Consider the following 23,295-nt stretch of genomic DNA (forward strand, 5'->3'; position numbering starts at 1 on the left):
GAACTGCAAAGCATTCCACTGGGAGACAGGAAATATTACATTGCTTGTTCATTTAAATGCTGAATTATGTGCCCAATTTCTGACAGCACTATTGATGGAGTAAGATAATTACCCTGGGAGGAAGCAGGGGAAAAATGGCACTAGGCCTATTTGCTAAGGCCTTTTGTGTCTGTCATAGAAACCTTAGGAAAAAAAAAAGGAAAAGAAAGAGAGAAAAAGCCATACACATAGCCATTAAATCGAGTAGCTTTAAGCTATCCTTTTCTCTCCAATTATGGTGCTACATAACCTGTCTATCAGTTGTCAGGCAAAGTGACATTTTCCTGTCAAGAAGATCTGAGAAAATTCAGTCCAAAGAAGAAATAAATTTGGTATCAGAAGAGTGAGGTTTAATTAGGTTGGGCAGCCAACCTTGGAGAGCTCTTGTCTTTAAAAAGTGCATTGTTACTGCCAGTGCTCCCGGGGTTGCAAATGGTCCTAAGCATCCCGCGAAGTTGATTCATGACCCAAAAGTAAATTATTAATCACTTAATTTCAGTTACATTGAATACTCCCCCAATTCTTAAAGCCTCTGGGAAATTACATTTTCATTCTTCAGGATGACAAGAAGACAAAATGAAAGTGACTAGTTATGAGAAAGATTAATGTAAATTTTGAACAAATTACATTTGATGTTAAAAATCATATCTTGAATTATTTGCCATTTTGCTAGATTTGAGGGATAATTAAAAAAAAAAGAAAAAGAAAAAGAAAACATCTCCAGTGGACAATATTCAAGAGTGGTTTGCTAAGTGCTACTGCTTGATTATTATGAAAATGTTATTCAAACCTCAGGATTAATGGAATACTAGAGAAACCACGAAGAAAGGCACTTATCAATGTCCATCAGTAGAGGAACGGGTCAATAAAGTGTTTTCTCCTCATATAATGAAATATTGTAAAACAGTTAAAAGGGAAGAGGTGGATCTTTATGTGTCAATGAGTAGACCATGGTAACGAATTTTAGCGAAAAAATAACATGAAAAAGCTATGCCATATACCTTTGAACACATAGTTGACCTTTAAACCACATGGGTTTGAATGGTACGGGTCCACTTGTATGTGGATTTTTTTCCCAATAAATACAGTCCAGTACTGTAAGTGTATTTTCTCTTCATTAGGATTGTCTTTTCTTTCTCTCTTTCTTTCCTTTTTTTTTTTTTTTAAGATTTAGGGCACCTGGGTGGCTCAGTCAGTTAAGCATAGGACTCTTGATTTCCACTCAGGTCATGATCCCAGGGTCTTGGAATCGAGCCCCGCATCAGGCTCCCTGCTCAGTGGGAAGTCTGCTTCTCCCTCTCCCACTCCTCCAGCTCTGTTCCCTCTCTCGCTTCTCTCTCTCTGTCGAATAAATAAAATCTTAAAAGAAAAAGAAAGAATTGATTTTCTTATTTGAGAGAGAAAGCCGAGAGAAAGAGAGAGCACGAGGGGGTGGGCAGGGGAAGAGGGAGAAGCAGGGCTCCATCTCAAGACCCTGGGATTACTACCCAAGCCAAAGGCAAATGCTTAACAGGCTGAGCCACTTAGGTGCCCCAGGTTTCCCTAATAATATTGTGTCTTCTCTAGCTTACTGTATTGTAAGGACATGGTACATATTACATATAATATACAAAATATATGCTAATCGACTACTGATGTTATTGGTGAGGCTTCTGTCTGATCAATTGTAAGCTATTAGTAGTCAAGTTTTGGGGGGCATCAAAAGTTAAACGCAGATGGTGGATGGAATGGGGGTCAGGATTCACAGCTGTTCAAGCTGTATATTTAAAGTAATACTCATATTTTTAACAGATATACATATGTAATTTTTTTAATTGAAAGGGGAAAAAAATCAAACTCATGTTAGTGTTTGCTTCTCACATGAGAGTAGGACAATAAGTGGACCAAAGGGCTTATCCATATGTTTCATTTTAATAATTACTGAAAGCAACATGCTAAAATGACAACAGCCTAACATCTGAGCGATAGAGGCAGTGATGTTTATTATGTTTTTCTTTTTACTTTCCCATAACTTAGTTGTTTTTTTTTAAGTTAAAACCTGTATTCCTAGGCAAAACAAAAATAACCATATACCAAAGAAAACAATTTTAAAACAACAAAATCTGACTTTCTTCTACTAAGGTAAGTACATGTAAACTAATTTCAATAGAAATATAGTATTTGTACTCCAAAAAGTAACTGATGACTAGTTCACATTTTTTACATAGATAATTTTTCTTTATTCAAGATACACCTAATAATCCTATTTGAAAAAATCCATACTTGAAGAAATCCATACTTAAACTATTAGCTATTAGTTTAAGGACTTATCTTCTTTTTGGTCAGTTGTTTTAAAAATGTGGTCATGGAAAATGGAAGTGTGGTACCGTCAATAAGTAGAAACAAATTAGAAAATTCAAGTTTGAAATATGAACATTATGTTCATGCTGATCATAGGCCAGTTTGTTATCACCCTAATAAAGGTGTGTGCATGTGTGGAGGGGGAAGCCCAGAGCCGGGGAAATGTTCTTAAGTCTCTCTTATTCTCAACAAAGATGATATTTTCCCTCAAGATAAGAACAATAAAAGACAAAGCCTGGACCTTTTACCAGATTAAACAGACACGCACACATATACCAGCACACACACGTACACATTCACACACATTCCAAGAAGGTTGCTGAAATTATAACATGATACAATAATAATAACAAATTTTAAAATGACCGTTACCAGTATAGCTCCTGTTCCTTGTAGGTCAAACAAGTTTTTGAGAGCTAATCTGCGACGTAAAACACATTTTCAGCAAATTCTTTTAAAAGGAAAATGTGCCTCAAGAATTTCTGAAAAATGTTATTCTACAGGTGAAGGGGTTCTTATACAAATAATTTAAATTATATTATTACAGAGTGCCTTAGATTAGGTAGGGGATTTTAAAATGTTAAAAAATCTCACCAAATGTGTTGTTAAAATAAAATAACGTTATTAAATTGTAGCCTTACAAAGCTTTACTTTTTTGAAAACAGTTTCAGCAAATGCTTAGTTGGAAATAAACATGCTTTTGGCACCGTGATCTTATTTAAATGTGAAACTGAAATTACTTTAGAAGTTATTATTTTTTTATTTTTAAGAAAACACTTCAATATCTATTTGGTATAATAGATTTAAGTTCCCTTTGGGACTGAATGGTGTAAGAGGCAATATGAAACACTTAAAATGTACTGAGTAAATCATCCCTTCATGAGAGCTGCCTGGGCTTGACCACCTTCTGGAAGGCAGTGTGGCAAAAATCCCTTTTCTAATTCTATTGCCATATGGCCATACCTGCTGTTGTTTTTGGCCACATGCTGGTTTTCTCAGAGCTTTCTATAGTTTCTCTCTTTCCCAGTAACTACCTTAAAAGTTTGTGTGATTCCTGCCCTGGGTTCCCTGTGCCAGTAAAGCAGAGAGTTATGCGGGGTATTTATCACATGCACAGGCCTATATATCCCATGACATGGTATTCTAGAAGTCTAGGCCGTTCAACATCACTTGGATAGAGTGAAAATGTGCTGGTGAAGAGGAGACAAAGGTTAGAGGAACAACTTATCACACTAAGTCCAATAAAGTCCAGCTTGCAAATGGCCAAGTAGAGTTGCTATTGAGAATATAATTTATCTGATAATTGCCTTTATCCACTAAGCAACATTTAATTCGTGAAATCATTAATTTTAATAGACCATTTGTGTTAATCTTTAAGATATGTCAATTTCTTTTTTTTTAATGAAATTCAGTCATATGAATGTAATTGATGAAGTATGTTTATAGCTGTACTGTAACAAAAGAGATGACTTGCTGTTGAAAAACAAGTATATCCTAGGGTTCCTGCATGCTTATTTGAAATAATACTGAAAAATCTTAAAAGACCAGATCTATTTTGGAATCCAAAGGAGTACCTGTCACATATCATACACCTTGAACTTTTTTTCCTCACTTGCCTAAACACACAGATGTCACAAAAATTATTTCTGTAGCATTTTCTTTTTCAAATTGTAAAAGCAACATAGATTGTTATATATTTGATGAAGCCTTATGACATTAATACAAGCTTATTGATTTAATATGCAAAAGAAATGGTGCTAATTCATAAGGATTCCAGAGTTATTGTCTTCCAAAATCAAAGAAACATTATTGCAAATTAAATAATAACATGCTGATATCTGGATCAGTCTTCCTCAAAAATGTCTGTTACCAATCCAGTAAGGACCACTTTCATGTTTACTCAGAAAAGAAAAAAATAAAATAATGAAACAACTTAATTTCTCAAAACAGGACAACCGAAAACCTACTTCCAAAGCTTATTCTCTCCTACTCTTAAACTACTCACCACTTTATTTTTATCAGTCATTTTAACAATGTATGATTCTGCATTTAGAAAAATGGTAAAGCCAGTTACCCAACATATATAAATGTCACCTAAAACCTATGTTTTACAATGATTTTAGATGACAGTAACATTACCAGAGTGTAGTTTCTTATTCTAATTAGCATGTTAAATATAGTGCAATTAAAATGCTTTGGGACATTGTGTTTTTGTCGCCTGTTTAATTCACTCTTATCAAAGTAGACCTCTGACTACTCACCGGTTTTGTGAAATAACATAAGCTAACAATGGTGTTTGCTTATTTTCTACAGAACCCTACATTGTAGGCTGAACCATCCTTGGTGAGTATTAAATGTAGTCAGTAAACAATCTTTGGCTACTATTAGACCATAAAATTTACAAGGCTTAATTATATCAGGTTGTTTATGACAGTTTGTATAATACATCATCTTTTTTTCTCTGTAACATATGCAGATCTCTTTATATTTCTACTACATATATCTGGGAAGATTGAGAGGGAAAAGAAGGAATAAAGAATTAGGGGAAAAAAAAAACCAAAAAACAAAAAAAAAGGAGTGGGAGCACCTGGGTGGCTCAGTGGGTTAAGCTGCTGCCTTCGGGTCCGGTCATGATCTCAGGGTCCTGGGATCGAGCCCCGCATCGGGCTCTCTGCTCAGCAGGGAACCTGCTTTCCTTCCCCTCTCTCTGCCTGCCTCTCTGCCTACTTATAATCTCTGTAAGTCAAATAAATAAATAAAATCTTAAAAAAAAAAGGGGGGGGGAGAAGAGGAAAGGGGACTAGCATATACTTAAAGCCTAGTAATTCCAGTTCTAAGCTTACTGCGTAATGTCTGTTAGGTTCTTTTAGTGCCATATTCGTCACAGCACACTCATGCATCTAATCTTGAAATACTCTGCGAGCAGGTACATGAACTGGAAAAATACTGGAAGAGCGATGCAGGAATGGAGTGTGACCAGTGGTAGTTAAGACTAGCACTGGTGGCACATGAAAAAGTGCTCCATATCACTCGGCATCAGGGAAATACAAATCAAAACCACAATGACATATCACCTCACACCAGTCAGAATGGCTAAAATCAACAGGTCAGGATATGACAGATGCTGGCGAGGATGCGGAGAAAGGGGAACCCTCCTACACTGTTGGTGGGAATGCAAGCTGGTGCAACCACTCTGGAAAACAACATGGAGGTACCTCAAAATGTTGAAAATAGAACTGCCCTATGACCCAGCAATTGCACTACTGGGTATTTACCCTAAAGATACAAACGTAGTGATCCAAAGGGGCACGTGCACCCGAATGTTTATAGCAGCAATGTCCACAATAGCCAAACTATGGAAAGAACCTAGATGTTCATCAACAGATGAATGGATAAAGAAGATGTGGTATATATACACAATGGAATACTATGCAGCCATCAAAAGAAATGAAATCTTGCCATTTGCGACAACATGGATGGAACTAGAGCGTATCATGCTCAGCGAAATAAGTCAAGCGGAGAAAGACAACTATCATATGATCTCCCTGATATGAGGAAGTGGTGATGCAACATGGGGGCTTAAGTGGGTAGGAGAAGAATAAATGAAACAAGATGGGATAGGGAGGGAGACAAACCATAAATGGCTCTTAATCTCACAAAACAAACTGAGGGTTGCTGGGGAGAGGGGGGTTGGGAGAAGGGGGTGGGGTTATGGACATTGGGGAGGGTATGTGCTTTGGTGAGTGCTGTGAAGTGTGTAAACCTGGCGATTCACAGACCTGTATCCCTGGGGATAAAAATATATATTTATAAAAAATAAAAAAATTAAAAAAAAAAAAAGACTAGCATTGGTAGTTCAGCTACAGTTTGGATCTTAGAATTCAAAACTAGATCTCATACATAAAATGCAGGTTATATTAAAAAAAATGCAGGTTATGTTGTCTTCATGTCCCTAATATGTTATTTTTTAAAAAATAAGTTTTTCATTATTTCTTTAGCAAAATACATCTTACATTTTTATGGTGAACCACAAAGGTTAGAAGAGCACTATCTTTTTTAATTTATTAGTACTAAATGTTGGAGTAAGTCCCACATTGCTTAAATTAATTGGGGCAGCAGCATAAGAATTGTAATCACTACTCTATAAATGGATGCTTTTGATACAATTTATTTTACAACTAATGTTGCTAATCATAAAGTTTGTATTCCTTCATTTGGATCAGCCAAATAAGATTAACCAGTAATAATAGTTCTAATTTAATACATGCATATATATACCAGATACTTTACATATATGCTTTCTTAAATATATATACATATATATGCACACAGAGATACATGTGAGTATGTATTTACTCATATATACAAAAACACATAGTCTCATACTTTGTAATAGTTTGGCAAAGTATTTACATAATAACTGCCACACTGCAGATTGGAAAAAGGAAACTCAGGAATACTAAGTAACTTGCCCATAGCCATATGACTAATAATTAGTTGAGCCAAATTTTATCCTCGTTTACCTGACTTCAAAGTCCCTGGCGCTATTATGTATCTCTCAAAGAAAACAAAGATTAGAGTTATAGAATAAATAAAAGTTCTATTTTTGTTGACACTCATAAATTTTCAATGAGTAGATGAGAAATTTATATACTGTACAGAAAGCATACATTGTTGAAACATGTCTCAAGCAAAAATATTCGATTTTTTAAAACATAAAGTCGTCTCTTCGTAAGTTAGTAAAAATTTTAGTGTTTTTAAGCAGCTTTATTGCAATATAACATATATTATAAATCATCCATTTAAATATACAATTCAATGTTTTTTAGTCTATTTAAACGTTGTAAATTTATCACTGTAACCTAATTTTAGAATATTTTCATGGTGCCGAAACAAAACCTTGTACCCACCAAGAGTCACTCTTCACTGTGTCTATCAAATTCACTCCCAATGGCTTCCCTAACTCCTTCCCAGTCCTAACAACAACTATAATTTTCTCTCTAAAAGTTTGCCTGTTCTGGATGTTTTATATAAATGGGATCATACAATGCACAGTCTTTTATGACTGGATTCTTTCATTTAACAGGACATTTTTATGATGTGATCATCTTGTAGCACGCATCAATACTTCATTTTCATTTCTAAATAATCTATCATACAGACTGCATTTTGTTTATATCTTTTCATCAAATGTTGGACATAATAACATGCATATACAAGTTTTTGAACGAACCTAGATTTTCATTTTTCTTGGGTAAATACCTAGAAGTGGAATTACCTACTGGGTCACATAATAACTGTGGTTAGCATCTTGAAGATCTGTTAAACTGTTTCCCAAAATAGCTAGCTACACAATTTTACATTGCCAGTAGCAATATGTGTGGATTATAATTCATACACATCTTCATCAACATATGTTAGTATCTGTCTTTTTTTATTATAATCTTCTAGTGGATAGTTATGATATAACTTGATACAACTCTATATGTGGAAGTTATCATATTTCTAAGAACTTAAGACAAACATTCGACTTCAGGGCCAAAATTTAATCACATTCCATACATAACAGGACAGCAATCCAGATGTTCTCTTCAGTAGTTCTGGTATAGCCAACTCCTCAAAAGAAAAGATTATGCTCAACCCCCAATTCTTATGTATTATGATAATTTTACACCCAATCATAGGGTTCCCAGGTGATGAAATGAAGACACAACAAGCCATCAATCTCTAATACACATGCACATAAATCATGCTCTTGGCCTTCAATAAAATAACATATAGACACACAGTATTCCCCACACACATGGTGAATAATCTTCTTGATATATGTTAATGAAAAATACTTCTTCATTAGCTATCCTATTTCCCACTGGCCAACCCAAAATCAAGGTAATAATATGTTCAGTAAGGTGTATGCTTCATGTCAATGAAATGTTACAAGTGGGAATATTTTACAACATATAATAATATGCTTGGAGAACTACTCCAAATTAATATGTAATCTCCTGTGAGTGGGTTGAAGTGCTTTGAAATTGTGAAACATATTAAGTAGACATGCTGTGCATATAACTTGCAGATACTACTAAGTTCCATGTGTTTTGTTTGTTTGTAAACTCTACCCCCGATGTGGGGCAGAAACTCATTGCCCCCAAATCAAGAATCCCATGCTCTACTGACTGAGCCAGCCAGGTGCCCCCATCAAGTTCAATGTTCTTTGGCTAGCTTCCTTCTTGAATAATACTATAAGCTGACATTTTAAAAAATCAATAATCACTTTTCTACTCAAATAATTTTACTGGTTGAATAATGAAGTGAAAATAAGAAATGGGGGGGTTGCTTTTAACTAGCACAGGAGACACGACCTCTTTTAGAGTTGTTCTTAAACTAGTGAGCTAGGGAGATAAATATAAGATTTAATAGATGATTTATAATTATTTTCAGATCATAAAATTTGATTTCAATTATTTTTAAGACCTCGGTTATGCTTCCAGTACTCAAGGATGTTCTGATTCATTATAAATGTTTATGACCTAATTGACATCTTTTGGAAACCCCTTACAAAGTTTCAAGCCTGTATTTTAAGTCTTGGGCTATCCCTGGGCTTCATCCTTTTCCAGAGCCCTCCCTTCTCCTGGAACTGGCTCCTAATCTTTTCAATTTACCCATCACATTAACCATTCCTTTTCCCATTGTATACTTGGATCATAAGGGAAGTGGTATAAACTATAAATGTGATTTTCTCTTTAAATAAAAATTAACTGTTAAAATGGTTTGCACTTTTTTTGGGAATAGCGAGGTAATTAAAGTTTACATGAACTAATTAGTTTCAGGTCATAAAATGAAAGTACCTAGCATAGAATTTCTAAATCAGCCATGTTTAAATTTTGTTAAGTCAATGCCAGCTTTTATCTTCTGACAGTATCATTTACTGAATGGCTTCACTGAATGTGCATGTGAATAAGAGTATAAGAGAGACTAAGGGAATATGCAAAAACAGAGGTAAAATTGAATAAATGCCCATTGTTAACAGTGCAATTTAGAACTGTGGTCCACTAGCTGAAACCTTTTTCTTTTTCTTTTATTAAATGATTGTACTGGTCTTCTAATCTAATTTTTTAAATGTCCAATTATTGTGACTAAATGTAATTCTAAATACATTCTCGAGATAATGTCAGTACAGATAAAAAGATTTGATTAAACAACATCTGAAAATAATAATAAATTCTCTTACAAGCATTGCAAATTGATGGCAAACTAAGCAACTTCTCAAAATCAAATTATGTGTGCTTTGTGTGTATGAGTTTTGTACATAATAATCAGTTCAACAACCCTAAAACTTCATAGAAAAACACATCATAATCCATCAGCCAGATGGAATATGATAGTTACCACTATCTGTATCAAAATAACAGTTATTTAACCTATAAAACTAATTTTATTTCTAATTTTATCTCATACTACCACTGATATGATTCTCTACTTTTTAGAATTGTAAGCTATTATTATCACTATTGTTAAAAGTTTCAGCAATAAGACCTCATTGTCGGTATAATAAAATATAATTAAATATATTAAGAGGAGAGAAAAGGGAAGAATATTTATTATTATTTGGAGTACTATAATATATATTCAATGGCTTTATTCTAGATGTACTCTTAAGTGGTTGAAACTGAAGTAAAAATTTAATAATGACAAAGTTCCAAATATAAGTGAAATAGATTTCTAAGACATAAAAATTCATTGTATTGAGTTTAATAAGAATTTACAGAAAAGAGCTGAAAATATGTGTCTGCATTCTGGTTAGTTCCAGTTTATTTAAGATTGTGGACTTTATATATTTGTATTTAAAAAGATGAATGTAGGGGCGCCTCTGCCTTTGGCTCAGGTCATGATCCCAGAGTCCTGGGATCGAGCCCCACATCGGGCTCTCTGCTCGGCAGGGTGCCTGTTTCCTCCTCTCTCTCTGCTTTCCTCTCTGCCTACTTGCAATCTCTGTCTGTCAAATAAATAAATAAAATCTTAAAAAAAAAAAAAAGACTTACATATCTGTTTAAAAAAAATAGAAGGTAACACTGGCAAACAAAAAACAATTTGAGATAGATTTACATGAGGAAAAGTCATGAGATGAACAGGGAGTCAGGAATGTCATCTGAAGGTCAAATAAGAGCAGTCGACAATACTAATAGAAACTGGACCAACAAAGATTTGATAATAAGGAACAAGATATATAATTCTATATGCAGAGATCCCTTGAGTTGTGGAAGAATTCACTGTTTATATTTTTCTTTGAGAAGCTAGCTTGATGAAACTCCTGATAGAAAACATGATCTGTTCATTTCAGCTTCTCAAGTAAATGCAAATGCCTGAGTAATGTTACTTTTTCCACACCTGCTTCTTCAATGGGCAAAATAGACCCTGGATTGGATGCATTCTCAACTGGTAGAAGTTAAACAATTTTTCCATGTATTCTGGAAGGTTTCTCTACGGACGATTTATTTACAATGTTCAAATGAGACACTAAACACTTTGTGCCTGCCTGAGATAGAATTTTAAAGCAATTTTCCGTATTCTTTTCTCTCCCTCTTTCGTCCATCTTTCCTTTTCTCTATATCGGCTTTGCTGCTCTTTGTGTTGGGAAAAATCATAATTGAGGAACTGAACTATTATGAAGGCCTATTTTAAATCAGTGCTTGGGAAGTAAATTAGCCTCTATTCCCACACAGTAATAATGTCAGTAAATGAGAGTTTCCAGTTATGGTGCAGGAAATTAAAGCAAGGATGGCCAAAGCTTGAACAGTCACAAGAGACTTACATATTATTGATTTTAAGGCAAGATAGATTCGTACTACCAAGGAAGTGACATCTGTTTCAAAATAAATGATTAAAACACAAAGCAGACAATTTGAGTCAGTTTAGTGACAGGAAAATTTGCAAATATCTAAAAAGAAATGAAACACATAAAAGTAGAAGCAATTCAGGGACTGATAGAGAGCAAAATGAAATTACCTAAGAACAATATTTGAATATTAGTAGGTCACAAATAACTATATCAGTCAATTTTAATATCTTAGAGGGGATATACTAATTAAAATGTAAAATCCTATGTCCTAAGGAGAATGATGGCTAGTGGGTTTCTGTTTAAGGGATAAAAATATTTTAAAATGAGATGGTGGTGATGTGTGAACACTGAATGTACTAAAAACTACAGCAGCATACACTTTAAAAGAGTGAATTTTATGGTACGTGAATTATATCAATACAGGTGTTATTTTTTTAAAAATCTGATCTACCTAATTTCCCTTCACCTAAGAGGTCTTTGGAGGCAAACTCTTTTGATGCTTTTATCTAATCCCAATTTGTTCCATAGTTGGCACTGGGATCCACAAAATGAACTCCGATTTGACCACATTTCATAAAGGTTGGATGAAGAAACAATAACTATTAGTTATGTTTAGACAAATAGCCTTTTACAGCCTTTCTTGCGCTCAAGAGAGAAAAATTCAACAGAAGTGAGATGGTCTTCTTTTAACTGTATTGTCGCTGCCTTTGACCGGACACAGATTCTACTTTATGCTCCCCGTAATGCTTCTGCTTGTCTTCCCTCCCCATGAATCCTCTCTCAGGGGACGTGAGCTGCTTGAATGCCAGCATATTCAGGCTGCTGATGGCTGGTGGAAAGTCATGAAATTTGGCTTATTAACTTCTGTACAAATTGATGCTATCTAACCTCATCTGAGCCTTCGGTGCTGCTTGGAAATCTTTTTATTAATGTCTAATTGGCTCCTTAGCCCATTTTCCATAGTGCTTATTTCAAGACTTTTCAAATTTCCTGTTCTCTCAACGTGACCTCACCTATTCACTGAGCAAGTTCGCTTCTTCTACTTGATGGGAAAGTTTTCCACGTTGAAATTCATCTTATCTGTTCTTTCCTTCACACTCATCTTAGAAGAGAGGGGTCATTTTACTTTTCCAAAAACATTCCTAGTCTAGTGGAAATGAATCTGATCTTTTTTATCACACATCTGCCACTATCTAGCTCTATAACCATGGGCAAGGCAATTAATTTACCTGGTCCTTGATTATTTTCATTTGTAAAATTAATGTCTTGGATGAGGTGTATTGCAAAGCCAACTCCTGTATTAAATCAAGGTTTTGTTAATCTTATGTATAATCTTATGCTTTTCTATCCCTCTAGGACCTTCCCTTTCATTCAGCCTCTCTATATATTAAATACAAATAAGGCATACACATGTTCCCTCTATTAATCTCCTTCTATGAAATGCATTTTTCCCACCCCCGAGACATTCTTTGGACTTCATTTTGAAAAAATCTTCTTCATTTATGTAACCACAAGTCAATCTTTTACTATTTCTCAAACATTTTCAGGCTACAGGTAATACTCTTAAGACTCTCCTTTCTTCCTATTGACATATCTCTTCAAAGCTTCCAGTCTGGCTTCTGCTTCCAGCATTGTCAAAATAATTGTTGCAAAGGACAAATAATTTTTCCTCAGTGCTTATCCTCTTGAATTATCTTTGCTATAGAACACCCCAGCTGGTGTTCTGAAATACCATCTTGAAATGATCTTCTCATTCTCTCTTAAGGCTTCTCACTCTCTTTTAAGGTTCTTTTAAAGGCTCTCATTCTCGTTTAAGTTTTTTTTTTTTTAATGATTTTATTTATTTCTTTGACAGACAGAGATCACAAGTAGGCAGAGAGGCAGGCAGAGAGAGAGGGGACGCATGCTCCCCGCTGAGCAGAGCGCCCAATGCGGGGCTCGATCCCAGGACCCTGGGATCATGACCTGAGCCGAAGGCAGAGGCTTTAACCTACTGAGCCACTCAGGCGCCCCTCGTTTAAGGCTTTTGTCTCTATTTTTATTTTCCCACCTCAAACTATGTCCTAAATGAGGGTATTCATTGGAGCTCTCTCTTGGTCTTCTTTATGATTTTTCTTTTGAAACTTTCATTCATTCTCAGGATGCCAACTGTTACACTGATATCGATTACAAACATATTTTTCACTGAATTCCTTTCCAGGACATGTATGTCTCACCAATTTGAGTGTATACTAAAAATAACATTCATCACTACAACCCAATACCCACCTGGGGAAAAAAAGGGGGGGGGGATAACAAGCTGCCCCTGCTCCTATTGTTTCTCTTTCTGTTAATGACATAAATTTCTATCCAGGGACTAGCACTGACAGGTCAGGAAGAAGAGAAGCCATTAATATCAGGGACTATGCTGTCCTCTGAATACACATCTTCTGACATAGCTAGTTCTTCATTTGACAAATGTCCCAGTGCCCTGAAAGATATTAAAGTGTTCATCTTCGTATAATTACTCAAGGCTCTGATGTAGCTGTGGGAAAATTAAGCTGTTTTAAACAGCATCCCACTGAATCTCGGGATTTTTTTTTTTTTTTCTCTTTCTGTATCAATAACAAAAGTACAACCTTGGATTGAATTATCCCCGTTTGCTTCTCCAGTCCTATCATTTATTGCTGTGAAGTGATACAGAGACGCTAGCTTCCAAGCAAATCCAAAGCATGTATGTCAACTAGACTTCCAAAGAGAGGGGGGAAAAAAGGAAAGAAATGATAAACTCACACTTTATCTGTTCCGTAACTCCTGTAGTCTACGGCTGCTGACACAGCCACGATGAGCGCGGGCATCCCGTAGCCGACCAGGTAGAAGTACTTCCTCCGTGAATGCTCACTCTCGAAAACCTCCACCAGCATGATGTAGAGCTGCACTCCCTCCAGGAACATCCAGGTGAAGGCGGCCAGGAAGAAGAAATGTAAGAGGGCAGCGAAAACGGCACAGGCAATCTAGGGAAGGGAACAAAGCACTCGAGTAAGGACGGAACAAAATCTACCATAACATCAAAATAAACATTTAGCAACACTGCGGTAACACAAGAGCTCCGCAGAAGAATCATCTAGACAAGATTCTTAAAATTCCGATGCTAAAACCTAAATAGAACTGATCCTTCATAATCCCATTTAACATTTTTTGTAATAATGGCTTACAGATGACAGCATAGGATGATTATAAGGAAATACTATTAAATAATTTAGGGAAAACATCTAATAAGAGCCTATTATTGATAATTATTACTGAGATTAGTCTAAATTTTAAACACAACATCTCATGCATTATTTTTCTTGGCCATGATCATGTGTATTCTATCACTAAGTCCTCTAATTGTAAATGAAAAAGGAACATTAAAACCAAGGAGAATAAAAGCTCTTAAAGTTAAAAAGTATAATAATTACAGTATTTTGTGATGGAATCATTACTTTGCTATTATTATTTGCTGGTTTATTTCTTGTCTTATTCCTGTTTCAGGAAGGATTTAAAGTGACATTGGGAAGTTCATGCTGCAAAGTGTAAAAGCAGGTCTGGTTAAAATAAAATAAAATAAAATAAAATAAAATAAAATGTCCAGAGTGCTTTCTTTCTCTCATTTTCCTTTATTGTAAGAAATGTTGGGCTAGACAAGCTTGGTCAAAAAAGACAGCTGGTCCTTATTTTGGCATATTCTCTAAGACACTGCAAGTTTCATCTGAACAAGTACTGATTATCTTATGTCAGTTCTGAAATTTTCACTCCTTGGGGACGTGGAGGTCTTTATTTTTTATTTAAGAAATCCTAAGGGTGCATGGGTGGAGCAGTCATTTAGGCCTCTGACCCTTGCTTTCGGCTCAGATTGTGGTCTTGGGGGTCATGGGATCAGTCTGGTGGGGCTCCACGCTAACCATGGAGTCTGCTTGGGATTTTCTCTCCCTCTCCCTCTTCCTCTACCGGATCCCCTCTTTTTTTTTCTCTCTCTCAAATAAATAAATACATCTAAAGAAAGAAAGAAATCCTAACTAAAATAATATCTCCTACTAGAAAAGGGCAAAACATTTATACATATTATCAGGTTATAATGGATTCAATGATGAGTATATGAAATTTGAGAAAGAGACAAAGGGCAGGTCAGTTTCATTGAGTCAGAGAGATGACATTGAAGGGAGATAAGGACATCCCATATCAGCAGGCTAGAGAGAAAGCACAGCCTAATCGCCACCTAAGAGTCAGGAAGAGGACACCTATTCAGGAACAAGAAGACAAACTGAGCTAAGACATGCTCTACTCCAATTTTTCATATCAATCTTTGCTTTCTATGCTACTTGTCGTAAGTTAGTTTTGTACAGTATACAACATGTGGTGAAGTTTGTCATACCATATGTTTATCAGGAAACAAAAGAATAAGGTTTCTAAATGAAAAGAAATCACACAACATTTGAATTGCAGGTTAACAAGAGAATGAAATGATTTCTTCTTAGAAAATAACACAGTTTTCCATTCCTTGCTTTTTAGAGTTAGAACCTCAACTATTAATTTTTGTTATCAGAAGATTTTACTTTTTTGGGAAAAGAAATGTACTCTTTGATTGCTTATTCATATGTATGCATTTATGGGAAAAGCTGTCACATTTGTATATGATAACCAATTAAAAGTATAATCACCAAAATTGTACCCTTTACAGCCATTAATCATGAATGTGTAATCACCAACATGAATCCAACTGCATTTTTATTGTAAAGTACTCCATACTTATGGACACATACCAGAGAACAGCATTAAGTGAATGAATTATTTATTATGCCTACACATCTTCTAAAAAATGTTAAGTTTTCTTTTCAATTACAGTTTTGATCATGAGACCAAATGTACTGTGAATCATATGTAAATAGAATGGGCCTCACAAAAAGTATAAGTAGGCATAGTCTGTTGAGTAATTAGATATTGTTATTTGTATTTTTTGTTTGGTTTTACCAAAAGTTGGCTAGTGCTATTCCTTTTCCCCCCTTTCTTTCCCTACTACCTTCCTTTCCTCCTCTTCCTTATTTTCTCACATGACTAAATATAGTTTGTAATAAAGTATAAAGCTGACATTAAAGATGTCAATAGAACTTGTACAAATACAATGTGTCAAACAAAATTTGGGAAGAGTTCATAAATTCTGAAATGTCCTATAGTCTGAACTATTTTCCAAATATGTCCATTAGAAAAACTCATTTTAGACATGAAGTTTTAACTACGATATAAACTTTTTTTGTTTTGTTTTGTTTTAAAGTATATGATACGGCCGCCTACCTTGCTAATTCAGAAAAGCCTGCAACTCTTGATCTTGGGGTCATGGGTTTGAGCCCCACTTTGGGTATAGAGATTACTTAAAAAAAAAAAAAACTTTAAAAAAAGTTTGTGATAAACTTTGAAAAATAACAATTATATCTATTAGGAAAGATACTCTTCTATTCCCCAAATGATTTTACTGAAATTTCCCCCATATTCTACTCTGATAAAAACAAAGCAAAACATGGGACACCTCTGTGGCTCAGTTGGTTAAGCATCTGCCTTTGGCTCAGTCATGATCACAGGCTTCTGCAAGAGAGCCCTGCATTGGGTTCCTTGCTCAGTGGGGAGCCTCCTTCTCCCGCTCCCTCTGCTGTGTGTGCTCTCTCTCTCTCAAATAAATAAATAAAATCTTAAAAAATAAAGAAGCAAAACAAAACAAACACACACACACACAAACTAATGAGGAGACCTAATTCTTGAGAAAGGCAAGGTTATGAACAGAATTTCTCAAGAAAGGTAGGCTATGCCCTAACATTTGTTGCTTTTTTACAACAATGGAGTAAAAAGGCGGGGGGTGGAGCTGATAATTTGAATAATCTGAAAATTTATATTTTCTGAAAATCTATCACTGAAAATTTATATCAGATCTGAAAATTTATAACTATCGCAGACAACTGGAAGAGAGGTTCCATTCAAACAAGAATATTTTGAGTACTGGAAAGCTGGAAAAAGGGAGACATTCTTTCCTAATACCAGTGTAGGTTGCTTACGGGTTGGTCAGTTCGGTTGATCCCGATCAGGAAGAGAAGTTCAGCTACAAAAAGGCTGATGCAGAGGTTCTTGTGGATGGTATTGCGGTCACTCTGGAGCCCGCGGAAAAAGCAAAATGTGAAGATGCAAATCAGGAGACAAACAAGGGACAGCAAAATTCCAACCCACGTGATCACATCCAGAAGAAGGTCATGGACCGCATCACTGTGCTGGAAAGACAACAGAAAAGCCGTAAGTTGCAATTATGCATAACAAATCATGAAGTCATATGAAGACCCGGATTCATGATGCACGGTTTCATAATGTACTAGGCACACACAGTGAGTAAGATAACTTAATTATTTGGGTTTCCTAGTTCACAGGTAAAGCATTTAATATTCTCTGTGAGGTGTCAATCAGTTTGATATTCAGGGATGACAATAGTGTTTGCACTCCTCTTGGTCACATGTATTTTCAGGATACAAATAGTTGAAGCAAGTCAACATAACTCTGGCTTATGATTTCAGGCAAAAGCTGTATTTTTTCAACTCGTATCACTTTTATAGTTTTTTTTTTTTTTAAACACCCCCACTACAGAATACTCTATTTAAAAAACTAAGTTATACACTTAGGGAAGTGGTGTTTCAACTGAAATGCTTTCTAAATCACCAAGGGACTTTTTAGTTAAAAAAAAAAAAAGATACAATTTTTCTGTCATTTAAGCTCTTTATCAAGATTTCCAAGTTTGAGTTTATAAAAGTATGCATTTTTGTAAAGATTCTCAGTTAATTCTGATGAACAGCCACATGCACATACCATTTATTTAGTGGAAGATCTAAAAGAATGAGGATATTCACTGGATTTATATTCATATTGGATGGCTTAAGGAGATCAAGAAGTTTGATCCTTAAAGGGTTTTGCATGAAAAGAGCCAGTTATATACAGATGGAAAATAAGCATTCAGTATTACTATCTCCAGTAGCAGCATAAAACAGGGCTAAGAAAAAGAAGTTCATAAAAAGCTTCTATACTAAAACTACATTTTTTGAGGGGGCTCTATTAAAATAGTCCTGTGGGATCCATTCCTTTCATGTTCCTTGTTCTGTGTACTATCTCATTTGTGTCCTTCTTCAAGATTCCAAACTCTATTCCCTCTCCATGGTAGTTTGCCTTCACCCAAAACCACTTCTGTGAAGCATTAAAATTTAGGGTGGCCCAACATATCAGAATGCCAAGATGTTGGAGCAGAGTTGAGAAATTGTCTATGACCATCAACGCTTCTTTTCTTTGTAGTTGCTTAAAAAGCCCTGAAGACCTAATTTCCATAAGTAGGGGAACAAATAAATAATAGTTGATTTACAGAAATGATATTTTGAAGTATAATAGAAAATCAGTGTTCTAAATTTATAGTCACAAACATGGATACTTCTCAAAACCTAAGGCCCACATTGGGCTCTCTGCCTGCCTCTCTGCCTACTTGTGATCTCCCTCTCTCTGTCAAATAAATTTAAAAAAAAAAAAAAAAAACTTTAAAAAATAAAAAAATAATAAAATGAAATAAAAATGTAAGTGACAAAAGAATCTTATACGGTTTAATGCCACATATACAAAATTTTTAAAAAACAAAAAAAACAATGATATTGATATTTATGAATATATACTGAAGTAATTAAAGTGTGGTATCAGCATGGGGAATTTTTTTGTTGAAAACAAAGCGTTACGTTTCTAATTGATATCCTTTTCAACTGTGTAGATCATACACACCAATTTTTATTTAATTTTTATTTTCATACACACTATATGTGTATGAAAATAAACAAGAGGAAACCTGAGAGGGAGACAAACCCTAAGTGACTTCCACACTGCTAGCTCACTTCAAAAATACTAAATAACCAAGTTTTCTGGTGTTGTTTGTTTTTATTCGAACTTCATACTTTTCTGTTATATACAAACCTCATACAAAGATTATTTTGAATATGGAAATTCTCCCAAGCCAGTCACTATGCTATAACCTAAATCACAGTCCTTCTCAGGTTGCCAGATAAGACTTCACAGTTATTTGATAAAGAACTCTGCTAGAACACTGTCAGTGAAACAGTTCTGAAATATTCCTGCATAACTCTGGATATATTTCCCGGAAGGAGCTCAAATCATGAAAGAAAACTACATGAAATTTTGCTGTAACTGCTTTGTTCTCCAGGGGACACTACCAAGTAGCGCTGGGTCTCAGATAGCGTAAATTACTTTTACCGTTTGAGAGTGGAGAGTGGTTAGAGCTACCTAGCTCCCTGAACAGAGGGCTATTTGCTCTCTTCTTTGACTCAAAGGAAAGATGCTGTGATTGAGTAACAAGCACCAATGTTCAGCACAGCAGTCTTCTGTAATGGGAAAAATGGCAGGTATAATACATTCTCAAATGTATCCTAAAGACCTAAAACACTAACAAAAAAAGAGAGAGAGAGAGAGAGAAGAAAAGAAAGAAGAAACCAAAAAAACTCCTGCCTTTGTCTGGGTAGTTATATTATTAGAAATGTATTTACTTTTACTCAGTGTCTTCGTAATTCCTTCAAAAACCCCATGCAGAGTCATTAAGAGAAGAATACCAGATGTCAAAACATCAGTACAAAAAGTACATTACACTCAAACACAGAACAAGAAAGCCTAGTGATTAATTCACTTTTCAGGTCTCACTGTCTAGCTCAGAAAACATCAACACCAACCACCTTGTGTATACTATCCTGAGATAGTGGCACCCTTCAAATACAACTCACCACTTGAATTTCATAAATAAGATGAAAGAAAAGGAACAATGGATATTAAATCCCAATAAGAGTTTTGAGAATAGCCCTCTTTATAACAGTGCGCCATAACAGAACTTCCAGGAGGCCACGCCATGAAAAAAACCAAACCAAACCAAACCAAACCAACAAACAAACGCCTTCAAGAAGATGGTCAGTTGAATAAAACTCTTAGATATTATTGTAACAATGTGATAAATATTTTTATTTCTAAAGTTCTACATTTCTAAGTACTATATTACTCAATCACCTATAATATGTACTATATACCATTATGTGCCTTATTAATTTTATATCTTATTACTGTTATATCCCAGCACCTAGTACTGGGCTTGACACACAAAAATGCTTAAGAAATACTTGCTTTTGAGTGATGGTACTAATCCCCTCTGCCTAGAACTTAGCCTTAGAGCTGAATTCTCTATGTCAGTAGAGCTCTGCATCCATTAATCTCCACTGGATGTTTAAAAAGTTATCAGATATTACATGTCCAAAACTGAGCCCCTTATCATATCCTGTTTCTCTCTCTTCTGTCCCAAAACACTTCTCTTCCCTCTGTTTTCTCATTTCAGTAAATAACAACTTCATTCTTTGAAGTATTCTTGCCCCAAACTTAGAAGTCATATTGATTCTTCTGTCTCACCAAAATCCATCAGGAAATCTTGGAGGCCCTGCTGCTCATCACCTCAACTACACCAAATTGGTTGGAGCCAGCCCTTTTTCAAATAGCCTCCTAACTGATCTTCGGATTTTGACCCTCATCCCCTGTCCCTCTATATTCAACAAGATAGAGAAATTCTTTTTAAATATAATTCAGATTCTTTGACTCATTGATGAAAGCCGACCGATGTTTTCCACTTCAATGAAAGTAAAAAAACACTCTTCCCCTATGATCCTCTGCCTTGTTTTTTAGATTCTACATATCAGTGAGATAATATGGTAATTGTCTTTCTCTGATTGACTTAGGATCATAGGGGAAGAGAGAAAAAGAGAAACAAGAGGAAACCTGAGAGTGAGACAAACCCTAAGAGACTATTAATCTTGGGAAACAAACTGAGAATTGATTGGGGTTGATTGAGGATGGGGAGGGTGGATAGGGTTGCTGGGTGATGGACATGAGGAGGGTATGTGTTTTAACTAGCACTTGGTATTACATAAGACTGATGAATCACAGTTCTGTATCCCTGAAACAAATAATAAATTAAATGTTAATAAAAAAAGAAAAAAGAGTAAAAGCCTAAATCTTTCAAGGGTCTACAAGGCATTATAACTTCTGCATATCTGTGACATAGTTTCCTATCCACCCCTTCACTCAGTTCATCCCACCTAGTTGGCCTGTTCCATTCTTTGAATATGCCAAAGATGTTCCAGTCTCAAAGGATTTGTCTTTGATGTTCCTTCGGCCTGGAATATTCTTCCAAAAGATAGCTGCATGGCTTACCTGCTACCTTCCTTCAGTCCCTCACTGAAATGTCACCTTTTCACAGAGGGTCCTTCTGAGTCACCATATTTAAAATCTCAAACACCTTTTCCGATTCTTTTTTTTTTTTTTTCTATTACTTTCCCAGCATTACTTTTCTCATCAGTACTTGTCTACTCTACATATTTTGTTAATATTGCTCGTTGCTTGTCTGTATCCCCAACTAGAAAATACATTCCAAGAGAATGAGTTGTTTTATCTCTTCTGATCACCAAGGTATCTGCAGGTCCTACAAAACTGTCCCCCACAGAGTGGATGCACAATTAATGTGTTGACTAAATAAAGGAATCTCTCTTAAATTATCCCTACATTCTCGAATAGATTTAAATTATAAAGTAAAAGTTATAGCATGCTGTCCTTTACACAATTTGGGGGACTCTTGGGTTCTTAAACTACCTGCTCTAAAATCTTAAGTAAAAGATAAAATTAGAGTTGGAGAATAAGAAGGTTGAAACACCATAATATCTTAAGATATGTTGAAGTGTCAAGCTATTAAGCAACTATGACAATGGAGACCAAACTATGCCCGGAAGAAGACTGTAGGAGTCAATTACAGAGTCCAAAGGCATGGAGTTAACCCTATCAGTCCAACTTCACAATTGTTATCTTGCATAAACTACTTAACCTTTTGAATATCAAAAGCCTCATACACATAGAGATAAAATAAGGCTTCAGACCTTGTGATAATTAAAATAATACATATGAAAGCAAGAAAAGAAAGATAACATACATGAAAGTGAGAAAGTCTATGTTCTTTTTTGTTTGTTTGTTTTGAGAAATGTGGGATCTTTTGCATAATTCTTACACAAGGTCAACGTTTCTTATTTCCATTTATAATCTGAAAACAGGGGTGCCTGGGTGGCTCAGTTGGTTAAACGTCTGCCTTTGGTCAGGTCATGATCTCGGGGTCTTGGGAAGGGGCCCCATGTTGGGTTCCTTGCTCAGCGGGCAGTCTGTTTCTACCTCTCCTTCCGCCCCTCCCCACTATGCTCTCTCTCTCTGTCAAATAAATAAATAAAATCTTAAGGAAAAATCTGAAAACAGTCTTGATTATTTTCTTGTTTGGCAGCAACTTTCATATAAATAATCAAAAGTCTGTATGAATGATAAAGAATAGATCAGAAAAATAACAACTGTAATAGAAATAAATGTTAACTAATGACACAAAACATTATTCCAACCAATTGATGAATTACCTAAATTCACTTTGTAACATTGCCAATTTAGTTTATGTTATTAATAAGATGTGTGTTACTGATGAATTAAGGTCACAAAATTCCTACATCATTCAAAGGGAGAAGATTTTTAACTTTAGAATTTGAATTCTACATTTATTACTGTACAAATATGTTTATGACTTTTGAATAATAAAAGACAAAGGGGATCAATTTCACCTTTATATTCTTCTTCAAGTTATAATGAAAAGATAAAGTAGCAACACAAGATACATACCTAATATTTTCCCCCAGAGTCTGTACCATTCATAGACTAATATAATTTGTTGGAAAGAATGTTTATGAACTCATAAAATTTTTTTTTAAATACAAAAAATCAAAACCTTCAAGAAGATTAACTTCTAAAGAGAAGATGGTGAGGCAGGAAAGAAAATTTCCAGGCAGAAAGACAGGGTGATTCCCAGAATGATATTCCAGAAATGAGATATTTTGGGAAAATGGAATGATTCTATCCTCTCTACAAAGACATTTTTATTAAAACAATACTTGTTTTTCAGGCTTTCTATGAGGTTTCTATTCATA

At 35.1% G+C, this 23,295-nt stretch overlaps 1 protein-coding gene across 14 annotated transcripts in view; it reads right to left on the reverse strand.

Moving 5' to 3' along the window:
- Positions 1 to 23,295, reverse strand: part of ADGRL3 (adhesion G protein-coupled receptor L3) — a 793,594-nt gene that overhangs the window by 68,135 nt on the left and 702,164 nt on the right. For all 14 annotated transcript variants that reach the window (XM_044268179.1, XM_044268169.1, XM_044268166.1 and 11 more), the window contains 2 exons: positions 17,281 to 17,490; positions 13,991 to 14,211 (listed from right to left, as the gene is read on the reverse strand). In XM_044268179.1, the coding sequence (XP_044124114.1) occupies positions 13,991 to 14,211; positions 17,281 to 17,490 (431 nt within the window). The remainder of the gene's footprint in view (positions 1 to 13,990; positions 14,212 to 17,280; positions 17,491 to 23,295) is intronic.

The sequence above is a fragment of the Neovison vison genome, chromosome 11 (genome assembly GCF_020171115.1).
Source record: "Neovison vison isolate M4711 chromosome 11, ASM_NN_V1, whole genome shotgun sequence".
Lineage (NCBI taxonomy): Eukaryota > Metazoa > Chordata > Mammalia > Carnivora > Mustelidae > Neogale > Neogale vison.